We start from the raw sequence: 14,364 nt of genomic DNA, 5'->3' as shown, positions 1-14,364 counted from the left end.
AACGGTTTTAGAAACTAGAGAGTGTTTTCTATCCAATAGTAATAATAATATGCATATTGTACGAGCAAGAATTGAGTACGAGGCCGTTTGAAATGGGCACCTTTTATCTGGCTACTCCATACTGCCCCTGCAGCCCAAACAGGTTAACATACTCTGCTCAAATAACAAAACATCATTTCAAACACCTGTTGAAAGACACCTTTTGGCTAGTTGCATCCCAATATCATCTCTGGCACTCTCTTGGAAATTGCGTTCACTGTGACAGGACCAGTGTCTTTGATAGAAAGCTGTTAGAAATGTATTGCTCTAGTTTTATGAGTAAAGAAATCTGAGTAAAAAAGTATGTTACTATGGCAATACATTCTAAAAAGGTTAGGTTTTTTCCTCATTTTTTTGTTTTGTTATACCTTCGTCTCCTATACTGTACCTACGTATCTGAAAGTCCTGTTCCATTCAACAATGAGCTTTCCCCCAGTCAGGGTTGAGAAAGAGGGAGAGAAAGTAGTAGAAAGAGAAAATCAACACATATTTCCGACATTGACCAAAATGGGGTCCATTGAGGATTGAGAAACAGGTTTTTGAAGACCTCCATTGTCAGAGTAATGTGTGGATGAGCAAGTGGAATCTCATGCATTCATGCACAAACACACACACACACAAACATTTCCAAAAGCGCTCTCCCGCACACCCACACAAACTGACAAAAATGTATCCAGCCACACTGGCCCCGTAAAACACAGTTGATACAATGGATGTGATACAACTGATATGTTGGTGATGCAACAGAGTTTGTCTTCACAATTTTTACACAATCATTGTGTGTTGTCTGTTGTGTCAAATGAGTTGTACATCAGTTGTACAAACTGAGTGTGCACGGGGCCACTGGTTCACTTTAAATGCCTTTCACCTGAGGGGGTACCACATCAAAGGGAGCTTTGAGACCTGACCCTGATGTTATCATGAAAGACTGGCCTCTATAGAGCTTTATTTAGTGTTGACCACACGCAAAAGCTTTCACAGGCCTGGCCTGACTTCACACAGTCCTATAAACGGACCCAAGAGAGAACCTGTTTTATGGTATCAGCAGCATCCAGAGAAGTTACATCAAATGAGGAAATACTGTTCAGTGCTGATGGGATTCAAATTCCCATGAACACGTACACACCCGTACACACAGACACAGACAGAGCCACACACAGACAAACACACACAGTGTACATTTAATGACAGACCGCCTATCTGAGTTGCCCAAGAATTTATTGCTTTTTCTTTTAAATATAATTTGACATGAAACACAAATAAACACAGAAACCTGAAAACATCACAAAGTGGGAACACTAACATTTTACAGGTAATAATTTACACCAAAAGCTGGCCTGGCATGGCCAAATAAGATAGAAAACACAGAAAACAAATACAGTATAACGCTGTCAAAGATTAATGAAAGAGTCAGTTGTCCAAATTTGACGGCTGCAGTTTACTACACAGACACAGACAGTAATTCTGTCTGAAAAGGACTTCAAAAGTCAACCAAGTAAGAACTGAACCATGTACCAAAGTACCTTATTTATCCACGTCTGTTAGCTGTCAGTCAAACTGCGCAAATGATACACCTATGTTTTGTCAGTAACCGAGTAAGTGTTAAGGTTTGGGTTAAGTTTAGGCATTAGGGTTAAGCTTAGGCATTCATTCTGAGTGATTAAGGTTAAGGTTTGGGAAAGGGTTAAAACACAAAAGAATTGCCTAACACTAGGATTGAACCCGTGATGCATGGAGCCATAGCGCAATGTTTTAGCTTATCCTCATCTACATCGTTGTGATCCGACCAAATGAACAGGAACTCGCGTTGCCCCTAGTCGATGGTTGGAAATTGGCATGAAAATATACTGAACAAAAATATAAATGCAATATCCGACAATTTCAACAATTTTACTGAGTTACAGTTCATATAAGGAAATCAGTCAATTGAAATAAATGCATTAGGCCCTAATCTATGGATTTCACATGACTGGGTAGGGGCACAGCCATGGGTGGGCCTAGCAGGGTATAGGCCCACCCGCCGGGGAGCCAGGCCCAGCCAATCAGAATGAGATTTGGCCCCAAAAATGGCTATTTTACAGACAGAAATACTCCTCAGTTTCATCAGCAGTCCAGGCAGCTGGTCTCAGACCATCCGACAGGTGAAGAAGCCAGATGTGGAGGTCCTGGGCTGGCATGGTTACACGTGGTCTGCAGTTGTGAGGCAGGTTGGACGTACTACCAAATTCATTAAAACGACCTTGGAAGTGGCTTATGGTAGATAAATTAACATTAAATTATTTTGCAAATGCTCTGGTTTTTTTCCTGTAGTCAGCATGCCAATTGCATGCTCCCTCAAAACATTTTAGAGTGGCCTTTTATTGTCCCAAGCACAAGTTGCACCTGTGTAATGATTATGCTGTTTCATCAGCTTTTTAATATGCCACATCTGTCAGTTGGATGGATTATCTTGGCAAAGGAGAAATGTTCACTAACAGGGATGTCAACATAATTGTGCACAATGTTTTTGAGAAATAAGCTTTTAGTGCGTATGGAAAAATGATGGGATGTTTTATTTCAGCTAATGAAACATGGGACCAACACTTTACATGCTGAGTTTGTTTTTTCCTAGTATAATTTGCCTTGCTTTACCTTCACCATTCCAAAAACGGGTTGACCGTGTGTAATCGACTAGAGCTTGGGCTGAAACATTTATCATGCTTTTCTCTACTCACCAGAGAGCAAGATGATGGATGATTCAAAAGACCCCAAATACAAACAGTCATCTGCCCTTACTCCTATCTCAATAACTCAAAATCCTAAAAAATATCTGAAGATTATGTGAATATTGTCTTTGAAAATGACTCTCTATTACACACATTTGATATAATGTAAAAATGACTTCCAAGATTAAGCACAGAGATTTTTCTACAGTAAACAGAACCATAGAATAAACCATATAATGCACATGATATGGCAGCATCCTTCGAAAATATGCTATTGGCTTACTATTATTTGGCAGAAATTATACATCAAACCACATTTAGATTCCCATTTATCAAGTATTCAATCAATTGCAGTTAATTCGATTTCAGATAACACTTTCAGAAGTGTGTTTACGTGGGGGGCCGTCGTGCACGATGAGTGGCCATCCTATCGCCTCTGACCACAGAACATCAGCCATCGTTTTCCGTTCATTTCCAGACGATCTCTACACATATCACCCAGGAGGTGATCAACTGCGCATGTTCGACATTTGTGTTGGTCTGTCTTGTCCCTTTGGTGTGCACAGCAGCATGTCCTGGATGAAGAATGGAGTTTTCACTTGATGTATAAATTGTCAGTCTGCTTTTGTGCGCAGGATTACTTTTCAGTCAGGTTTTCAATCAGAATTGAACGGGTTACACCACATGACAGACAGTTTCCATATCTTCTCCCTCCGTCCGAGACACACTGGCATTTCCGTGCAAAACTAAGTCACCTCTGAATGAACTATCAGGAAAGCCACTATCATTCAATATCACGTTAAATCAAGTTCTCATTTAGACTACATTACATATATTACTCTGTCAATGTGAATAACAAGAAGGAACAGAGCAAAGCAAAACAGCGATAGATCCTTAACTAAATAAGAAGCATACATCACCTGACTATGAACAAATGATAGACAAAGACAACAAGGCAAGTTAATCATGTATTGTAAATTAATGGAGTCCCCTAGGTAATTTAGTTGGTGCCACATGTGGTGCCTCGAAATGTACAAGACAATTATGTGGAAAAACTAAGCGAAACCAAGGCTGTTTGTCCATGGCGCCTGCATTTTTCTTATTTTAATTAACACCTATATAAGAAGAGAGACATGGAGTTTATCCTGAATAAATGTTCTCACAGGAACACGTGACATGTTCACCTTGGCTAGGTCCATTTAAATTTCACATTTCCATTAAGGGTGCCATGTTGATTTTCGAATTTCTAGAATCAGCCGCAGACATTTTAACACCAGGGTCTTATTCTTGGTCCCATTTTCGATCACCAGGAGCCATTTCCCTCAATTACATTGAAGAATTGTGTTCACGTTTTTATATCTTGGATTACAAGAACACATTATAATCAAAATGCTGTTTGTAGTTATTGTTGGCTTTGCCATCTTAGCTCCAACCATATCTACTAATTAAAAATAGTTCTTACAAAGGCAGAGGAAGGTTTGTAAATCGGGGAAAAAAATTAACAAAATATAGAAATATAAATGTTTTCAAAAGAAAGACAGATTTGTAGTCATAACGTTGTTGTGAATGGTTGTTCCTCTTATTTATGGTCCTCATATGTACAGCATTCGTGAAGCTGACACGACAAGTGAGAGGCACACCGCAGAATGCTATATTTGCTATTCATATTGTGCGTAGGGACGAAGTTTTAGATTAACACAAATTAAACATGACTATTAAAATGGATATTGGCTTTGTGTAACTGGAACAGAGGATCATGACGAAATGAACAGATAGTGGATAAACAAGGTAAAATTGAGGCCAGGGAGAGCAGAAAACGAGAGCGAGAGACAGCCAAGTGATGAATTCACAGTAACACTTTACTTAAAGCCTGCAGTTATAATGCATTATAATGCATTGTAGGGCTCATAATACTCATAAAGCATTACACCTACAGGCTTTAGGTGGAGCGTTACTGAATTCCCTTTGTTTGTCATACCAAGAATAAGACTGAGTAACATCTTTTAGAAGGTATGTGCGAGTGTATGCATGTGCCCATCGGTGTCAAATAATCCCCCAAGGTCTCTGTGACATCCCGTTAATGAACATGGACCGTAAGCATTTCACAGCAGTGTCTCTATTGTCATTCATATATTCAACGCCTCTCTGCTGAGAGAGAAAATGTCCGGTGGTGGGGGGTAAGGTTAGGACGTGGAAAGAGGCTTATTTTAATTTCCTAAAGGAAGAAAAAGTATAGGTGAAACAGTGAGGGCATTGAAATGGTATAATTGTATAATCCTGCATAGGATTTGGCGCTGTTCCTTTGTGTGTGTGTGCGCATGCGTGCGTGTCTGTGTGTGTGTGGAAATAAATAATCATGCAATGTGTGTGGCCTTCTGTAGACAGTTTCTGTGCATTTCTGATTTCATGGGTGTTTCTTCACATTTTGGGTTTGATCAGTTCATAACTTCATTTGACTGTGTTACGATTGTTCTAAGCAGTTCTGCTGAGACTGAGGCTGTCCCAATATGGACACCGTAAAACAGCATAATTCAAATGGTGTCAGTTCTTTGCTACACTGTGGATTGTTGGAAAGTACAGTGTATTACCACACATTAAAAGGAGGATTTAGTCTTTACACAGTCAATAATACAGAGATGGATCAGTATACAGCTATTTGTAAAAAAAAATTAAGATGAGGAAGCAATGAAATACGCATTGTAGGAGCTCTCTAAAAATACAGCTGTTCATCTATAACCATAAAATTGAAGTTTAGTGCGTGTTTAAAGCTGAGCGTGATCAATTTGGCTCTGCTCCGGCTGGTGGGTGCGTACATGGCGCAAAAGGCATGCAGAGTACACAGCAGACAAACTCAAGCATGAAGGGTGACATGGACTAAAACAACTATTCTGTACCTGTCGCGCCCTGATCTGTTTCTATATCTGTATTTATCCCTGGATTGTTCAAGTCAACCAGCGTGTTTTTCCCCGTCCTTCTCCTTTTCTATTCTCTTTTCTAGTCCTCCCGGTTTTGACCTTTGCCTGTTTTTCTGGACTCCGTTCCCGCCTGCCTGACCATTCCGCCTGCCCTGACCTCGAGCCTGCCTGCCATTCTGTACCTCTGGAACTCTGAACTGGTTTTGACCTTTTGCCTGTCCACGATCATTCTCTTGCCTACCCCTTTTGGATTGTTAATAAACATCTTGGACTCTAACCGTCTGCTTCCTGTGTCTGCATTTGGGTCTCGTCGTGTGCCCTTACAGTACCATTTGTAGCCAGAACATCGTTGAGCAAAGAGCAAGTTCACCTTCTACTTGCTACAGGCCAATCACATCATGCATGGATGGATCTGAAATATTGTAATGCGCAAACAGGTACATTGCTACATATTTTTAGCAGTAGTTTACCTCCTGACCAAAAAATAACAAGTCAAAAAATTGCTACAGCAGGTACAACATGTTTTTTCATATGTTCAACGTGAGGATGGTAGATATACTGTGGCTGTGGTACCTTCCCTCAATAAAAAGCTTCAACAGCATTTCAGAGGAGGTAATAACTGTTTGTGGGAAACAGCCATACAGGAAGTTTTACACATTTGCAATTGTAACATGTTCCATATATTTGAAAGGACCTGATAACCTCTTTCCAATACATTTTAACATTATTTAGGGTGAAAAAAACTGCACTCCAAACAAGCTTTTTTCAATTCGGGGCCCCCCTGGGGTTGTCCAGGTTAGGGGAGGGGCCTTTACTTGGCTCATCACGCTCTCATGACTCCTTGTGGTGGGCTGGGTCGCTTCAGGCTGACCTCAGTCGTCAGTTGAACAGTGTTTCCTCTGACACATTGATGCAGCTACCTTCCAGGTTAAGCAGGTGGGTGTTAAGGAGCGTGCTTTGGCGGGTCATGTTTTGGAGCATGTATGACTCGACCTTCGCCTCTCCCGAGCCCGTTGGGGAGTTGCAGCGATGAGACAAGATCATAATTGGGAGAAAAAAGGGGTAAAATACAAAACAATGTTTTTTTTCAATTCGTGTTAAAACAAAATGTGCTATTGTGTGATTATTGTATTTCCAATTAGTTTTTAACATGTACTGTACATTTCCAGTAGGCTGTACATTTCCGGTAGGCTTTGCCTGGCTACCCATCCACATCTCCGGCCAAATGCCACACCCACCAAGTTTCTTCTCAACGGAGAGTCTGGCTTTTGCCTTCTTAAATGCAAACACATTCAATCCGTTCTGGTTGGCCCCAAAAACCGATGGGTTGGGCCTACGCATATCTTCACGTCAGCACAAACGACTTCTTGGGTAGTAGGTTCAGCGATCGAGCAGCTAAATTAAATTCATCAGGCAACTTCAACACTGAAAGTATATAATATTGAGGATAACTTCCTACTATTGAGTTGCAACTGCTTTTGCCCTCAGAACACTCTCAACTCTTCGGGGCATGGACTCTACAAAGTGTTCAAAGCATTCCACAGGGATGCTGTTCCCATGTTGACTCCAATGTTTCCCACAGTTGTGTCAAGTTGGCTAGATGTCCTTTGGGTGGTGGACCATTCTCGCTACACGTGTGAAACTGTTGAGCGTGAAAAACCCAGCAGCGTTGCAGTTCTTGACGCACTCAATTGAAAGGCGCGTTCATCTTTTGTCTCGCCCATTCACATTCTGAATGGCACACATACACAATGTTTTGTATACTCAGTGTATGCGGCCTTATGCTATCGTTTCCTCATTGTGTGATACAGTAACACGAAAACATTTACATTACATACATACATATACAGCACTACATAAGATATATACATTCCTTTTTGTATTTGAAATACTTTATATGTTCAGGTAATACAGTGGGTATCATAAGTATTCACCCCCCTTGGGTTTTTTCACATTTTATGGCATTAATTGTTATTTGTTTGTCTTTCATCTACACAAAATACTCCATAATGTCAAAGTGAAAAGATACAACTACAGATGTGTACAAATTAATACAACGAAATAACTAAGATATAGTTTTGCATATGTTTTCACCCCCTTTGTTTAGGCAAACCTAAATAAGTTCAACAGTAAAATATATGGACTAACTCTGTATGAAATAATAGGGGTTGACAATTTTTTTTATGACTACCCCTTCCTCTGGCTCCCATACATACAACACATGTAAGGTCAAGTATTGAATTTAGCACAGATTCAACTACAAAGACCAGGGAGCTTTTTGAAAGCCTCATAAAGAAAGTGATTAATAGATTGGTAACAAAAACAAATCTGACATTTTAGCGTTAAGCTTATAATCAAGTTCTCTCAAAGAGTGTAATGTATAAAGTCAGAACATCTGTTGTCTCAGCCACTGCCTGTCACCGAGGGAGTACCCCAAAGCCCGATCCTAGGTCCCACGCTCTTTTCAATTTACATCAACAACATAGCTCAGGCAGGAGGAAGCTCTCTCAGCCATTTATATGCAGATGATACAGTCTTATTCTCAGCTGGCCCCTCCTCGGATTTTGTGTTAAACGCTCTACAACAAAGCTTTCTTAGTGTTCAACAAGCTTTCTCTGCCCTTAACCTTGTTCTGAACACCTCCAAAACAAAGGTCATGTGGTTTGGTAAGAAGAATGCCCCTCTCCCCACAGGTGTGTTTACTACCTCTAAGGGTTTAGAGCTTGAGGTAGTCACCTCATACAAGTACTTGGGAGTACGGCTATACGGTACATTGTCCTTCTCTCAGCGCATATCATAGCTGCAGGCTAAATTTAAATCAAGACATGGTTTCCTCTATCGCAATCTCTCCTCTTTCACCCCAGCTGCCAAACTAACCCTGTTTCAGATGACCATCCTACCCATGCTTATTATTGATCGGCAGGTAAGCGTGCACTCGAGTGGCTAGATGTTCTTTACCACTCGGCCATCAGATTTCCCACCAATGCTCCTTATAGGACACATCACTGCACTCCATACTCCTCTGTAAACTGGTCGTCGCTGTATACCCGTCGCAAGACCCACTGGTTGATGCTTATTTATATAACACTCTTAGGCCTCACTCCCCCCTATCTAAGATATCTACTGCAGCTCTCATCCACCACATACAACACCCGTTCTGCCGGTCACATTCTGTTAAAGGTCCCCAAAGCACACACATCCCTGGTTCGCTCGTCTTTTCAGTTCGCTGCAGCTAGCGACTGGAATGAGCTGCAACAAACAGGTTTATCTCAATCTCTTCATTCAAAGACTCATTCATGGACACTTACTGAGAGTTATGGATCTTTTGGGTGATGTTTTATTGTCTCTACCTTCTTGCCCTTTGTTGTCTGTGCCCAATAATGTTTGTATCATGTTTTGTGCTGCTACCATGTTGTGCTGCTGCCATGTTGTGTTGCTACCATGTTGTTTTGCTACAATGCTGTGTTGTATGTGTTACTGCCATACTATATTGTTGTCTTAGGTCTCTCTGTATATAGTGTTTTGTTGTCTCTCTTGTCGTGACATGCATTTTGTCCTTTATTTTATAATATATATTTTTTTAATTCCCTGTCCCCGCAGGAGGCCTTTTGCCTTTTGGTAGGCCGTCATTGTAAATAAGAATTTGTTATTAACTGACTTGCCTGGTTAAAGAAAGGTAAAATAAATAAAATAAAATAAAAAAGTGAATAATTATGCTGTTGATGATGTATTAAACCACCCAGAAATATCAAAGATACAGTCGTCGTTCTGAACTGAGCTGCATAACAGGAAGAAAACTGCTCAAGGATGTCACCATGGGGACCATGGTCACCATGGGGACCATGAAGAATACAAATATACAGAATAAATATACAGAATAAAACATGCATATGTATGCAACAAGGCACTACAGTAATACTGCAAAAAAACACGGCAAAGGAATACACTTTTTGGCCTAACTGCCACCTTATTTTCAATGATGGTGTTGGCTGCATTGTGGTATACGTACACTTGATATTGGCAAAGACAAAAATAAATGGGATGGAGCTGAGCACAGGCAAAATCCAAGAGGAAAACCTTCTTAAATCTGCTTTACACCAGACACTGGGAGAGGAATTCACCTTTCAGCGGGACAATAACCTACAACACAAGGCCAAATCTACACTGGAGTTGCTTACCATGAAGACAGTGAAGGTCCCTGAGTGGCCAAGTTACAGTTTTGACTTAAATCTGCTTGAAAATGTATGGCAAAACTTTAAATTGCTGTCTAGTCATGATCCCCAAAACCTTGACAGAGCTTGAAGAATTCTGAAAAGAATAATTGGCAAATCTTGTACAATCCCTGTGTACAAAGCACTTCGAGATTTACCCAAGACTACTCATAGTTGTAATCGCTGCCAAAGGTGTTTATAACATGTGTTGACTCAGGGGGGTGAATGCTTTTTAAAATGTTCATTCATATTTAAAAAATGTTCTTCCACTTTGACATTACAGAGTGTTTTGTGTAGATCGTTGGCAAAAATGTCAATTAAATCAATTTTAATCCCAGTATGTATCACAATAAAATGTGAAGAAATCCAAGGGGGTTGAATATTTATCATGCCCACTATAGACCACAGACACTTGACAGTCAATAAAGTATTCCACAAAGAGCATAAACACCTGCAGCTAATCAGATAGGAGCAAACAAGCAAAGAAATGCACAAGAATTCTGCTACAGCCCCCTGTGTTCCCCCTATACAGGGTCCATATTAGGAAGAAGTCCTGCTGAGACTGAGGCTGTCCTAATGTGGACACTGTACCCCTAGCCCCCTTCACAACTAATCAGTAGGCCCCCGTGGTGCTCACTGTGGTATAGCTGATCTTGGACATGGACGAAGGACCAATAGTCCCTGTCACTGTCATCTCATCATCCCGGCCGTTCCGCATCCCCCGGCGGCGCCGACAGCAGGGCGGACGGCAGTGGGCGAAGGTGGTGAGCAACGCCTTGCGGAAGCGTGTATTCATAAAACAATAGATAACGGGGTTAACGCACGCCGATGTGTAGCTCAACAGGTGGATGAACGAGATGGGTGCCCCCGAGAGGAGCCGGTGGGCTGAGCTGATGTGGAAAGCCTTCCACGTGTTGGCCGTGTACAGGGGCATCCAGCAGAGGAAGAAGAGGACGGCGGTGACGATGAGCATGCGGATCACGCGCTTCTTGGCCAAGAGTTTAGCCTTCGAGGTATTGCTTCGAGGGTGCTCAGCGGACACTCTGGGTTTGGGAGATGCCGGAGTAGGGGTGGTGAGGGTAGACAGCTCCATGGACGGTGGCTTCTTTGGCATCTGGATGTAGCAGCCATCATCGTCTGTGTCGTTGTTGCTGGTTGTCACGGTGGTTTTTACTCCGTTCTTCAGTGCTGTGGAATGTACATGGACGTGTGTAAGTGGGTCTACATTGGGTGTAAGTGTGTAGGTGAGTGTATGTGTGTAGGTTGAAGAAAGAGTACATGACTAATAATAGCATAAGCAAAGAGTTGATGACGTAAGCCTGCGTTGTGGGGAACATGCATTCACAAACAAATAGGACTTATGAAAAAATAGTTACTGTATGATTGCAAAACCCTTTCCCTGGCCCCAGCCTTATTATTTCCTGTTTTAAAAACCCTAATCCTAGTCCTTGCTCTCATTGCTTCTACCCAGCACAACCCTATTTCAAAACCCCAAACCCAATCCCTAACCCAAAACCTTAACTTCACTTATGGAATTTTCAATTTAAGAAACAAATTAGATGTTCAATCAAATCCACAACAGGAGATACATGTGGTGTAGGAGTCTCACCACTGCTCTCTCTGTTTTGGTCCAGCTCAAACTTCATCCCCCGGCACAGCTCTCTGGAGATGAGTCCATAGGCAACGATCATCACCACCCCAGGGATGAAGAACAAGATTAAAAGCAACAGCATGTACCTGAGAAAAAAGGAGAGAGAGGGAAAAGAGGGAAAATGAGAGAAAGAAGGAAAGAAAGAGAGAGAAAGAGGGAGGGAAAAAAAAGAGGGAGAGAAAGACAGAGGGAAAGAGGGACAGGAAGCCAGACAGGAAGATTAAATAGTGACTTTGATCATTGTGGTCATAACATTTTATAATATTTCTATGGTGGTCATTAACATTTTACCAATTATCTTTACATCATCCGGATGCTATCAACTTGGCCGTATACAAAAAAAGTACAAATCCACCATTGTTCCTTCCACACACTTTCAGAATAAGTAGAGAGGAAGCCCTTATTTTGTGTTGTGCGAAATTATAATGGGTGCGTGGGTGTTTTCCTCTGAACATCCTCCATGGATGGTTCCTTTTTCATCTCCCGTCAGCCTTTGCAGCAGGTTAGACTCTCATTCATTCATCAATGTAGCCTCTGATACTCAAAGCTTTTCATCAGTACTCTGTTTGATAGTGGGTCACATATCAGGGGTGGGGGGACAAAAGGTGACAGGAAGCAGGGACATACAGAGAGGAAGTAAATAGAGGTTAGAGATTTCGGTTCATCTTTTGTTTAGTCTTTGATCCTGATTCTCTGTCGTCAGAGAGGAACATGGAAGGGAGAAACAGGTGCTACACTAATATTTCTGTTTCACATTATTTGAGGATTCTTCATGGCTGGCATCATTTGTAAGCATAATCATAATTACACACTCTGATTTAATAGCTAATTTGGGGAGTAGCCCGTAATGGACTCAAACAGTCCCTGTGACTGTCAGTCCAATACCTTAGCCATTACACCAAGATGCTCAGCCTCAAAAAGGTCACCAAAAGTACTAAGTACAAGTTGTGTTTCAATAGCATCTTTTCTGAAGTATATTGTAGTAACTGAAAATGATAGGTATTATATTTTGTGTGCTTGTTGATGACATCTACTGTCACCGCTGCTATGATTAATTTTTTGAATATCAATACACATTATAATATAAATCCGATAAAAAATATTATACCTGCCACTGTAAAGAGATACATTGCAGTGGGAAAGTATTCAGACCCCTTCCCTTTTTCCACATGTTGTTAGGTTACGGCCTTATTTCAAAATGGATTAATTATCAAAAAATCCTCATCAATCTACACACAATACTCCATAATGACAAAGCGAAAACAGGTTTTGAAGTTTTTGCAAATGTATATAAAATATATTCAAAGACTCAAAATTGAGCTCAGATGCATCCTGTTTCCATTTATCATCCTTAAGATGTTTCTACAACTTGAGTGGAGTCCACTTGTGGTAAATTAAATTGACAAGACTTGATTTGGATAGGCACACACCTGTCTATATAAGGTCCCACAGTTGACAGTTTCTGTTAGAGCAAAAACCAAGCCATCAAAGGAATTGTCCGTAGAGCCCCGAGACAGGATTGTGTTGAGGCACAGATCTGGGGAAGGATGCCAAAACATTTCTGCAGCATTGAAGATCCCCAATAACACAGTGGCCTCCATCATTCTGAAATGGAAGAAGTTCGGAACCACCAAGAAATGTAAGAAGTTGGGCCACGTGGCCAAACTGAATAATCGGGGAGTAGGGCCTTGGTCAGGGAGGTGACCAAGAAACCGATGGTCACTCTGACAGATCTCCAGAGTTCCTCTGTGGAGATGGGAGAACCTTCCAGAAGGACAACTATCTCTGCAGCACTCCACCAATGAGGCTTTATGGTAGAGTGGCTAGATGGAAGCCACTCCTCAGTAAAAGGCACATGACAGCCCGCTTGGAGTTTGCCAAAAGGCACCTAAAGGACTCTCAGATCATGAGAAACAAGATTCTCTGGGCTGATTTAACCAAGATTGAAGTCTTTGGCCTGAATGCCACGTCTGAAGGAAACCTGGCACCATCCCTACAGTGAAGCATGGTGGTGGCAGCATCATGCTGTGGGGATGTTTTTCAGCGGCAGGGATTGGGAGACTAGTCAGGATCGAGGGAAAGATGAACGGAGCAAAGTACAGAGAGATCGTTGATGAAAACCTGCTACAGAGTGCTTAGGACCTCAGACTGTGGCGACGGTTCACCTTCCAACAGGACAAGGACCCTAAGCACACAGCCAAGACAATGCAGAAGTGGCTTCGGGACAAGTCTTGGAATGTCCTTGAGTGGCCCAACCAGAGCTCGGACTTGAACCCGATCGAACATCTCTGGAGAGACCTGAAAATAGCTGCGCAGCGACTCTCCCCATCCAACATCAGAGCTTAAGAGGATCTCGAGAGAAGAATGGGAGAAACTCCTCATACAGGTGTGCCAGGTTTGTAGCATCATTACCAAAAAGACGAGTCTGAAATCGCTTCCAAAGGTGCTTCAACAAAGTACTGAGAAATGGGTCTGAAAACTTATGTAAATATAATATTTATGTTTTTTATTTATTTATACATTTGAAAAAATGTGGGTTTTGCATTCATACAGTGCTTTGTTATTATGGGGTTTTGTGTAGATTGATGAGGGGAAGAAAAACTATTTAATACATTTTAGAATAAGGTCTGAATACTTTCCGAATCCACTGTATATCCCCAAAGAACTCTTGTGGTTGTAGTGTAAAAGAAAAATAAGTATAGTCTGGGGATGGGGTGGGAGGTTCTGACAGGCCACAATCAGTGAACAACTAAACTCAGCAAAAAAAGAAACGTCCTCTCACTGTCAAATGCGTTAATTCTCAGCAAACTTAACATGTGTAAAGATTTGCATGAACATAACGA

The 14,364-nt window shown here is 41.4% G+C and overlaps 1 protein-coding gene across 1 annotated transcript in view; it reads right to left on the bottom strand.

Moving 5' to 3' along the window:
• Nucleotides 1-1,240: 1,240 nt before the first annotated feature.
• Nucleotides 1,241-14,364, bottom strand: part of LOC129840374 (cholecystokinin receptor-like) — a 54,209-nt gene continuing 41,085 nt past the window's right edge. Inside the window, exons 4-5 of the mRNA XM_055908194.1 lie at nt 11,480-11,607; nt 1,241-11,058 (exon numbers count right to left, since the gene is read on the bottom strand). Of these exons, the coding sequence (XP_055764169.1) occupies nt 10,484-11,058; nt 11,480-11,607 (703 nt within the window). The 3' untranslated portion in view covers nt 1,241-10,483. The remainder of the gene's footprint in view (nt 11,059-11,479; nt 11,608-14,364) is intronic.

This window comes from Salvelinus fontinalis, chromosome 41 (genome assembly GCF_029448725.1).
Source record: "Salvelinus fontinalis isolate EN_2023a chromosome 41, ASM2944872v1, whole genome shotgun sequence".
Classification (NCBI taxonomy): domain Eukaryota; kingdom Metazoa; phylum Chordata; class Actinopteri; order Salmoniformes; family Salmonidae; genus Salvelinus; species Salvelinus fontinalis.
This window is presented reverse-complemented; position numbering and strand designations above follow the sequence as displayed.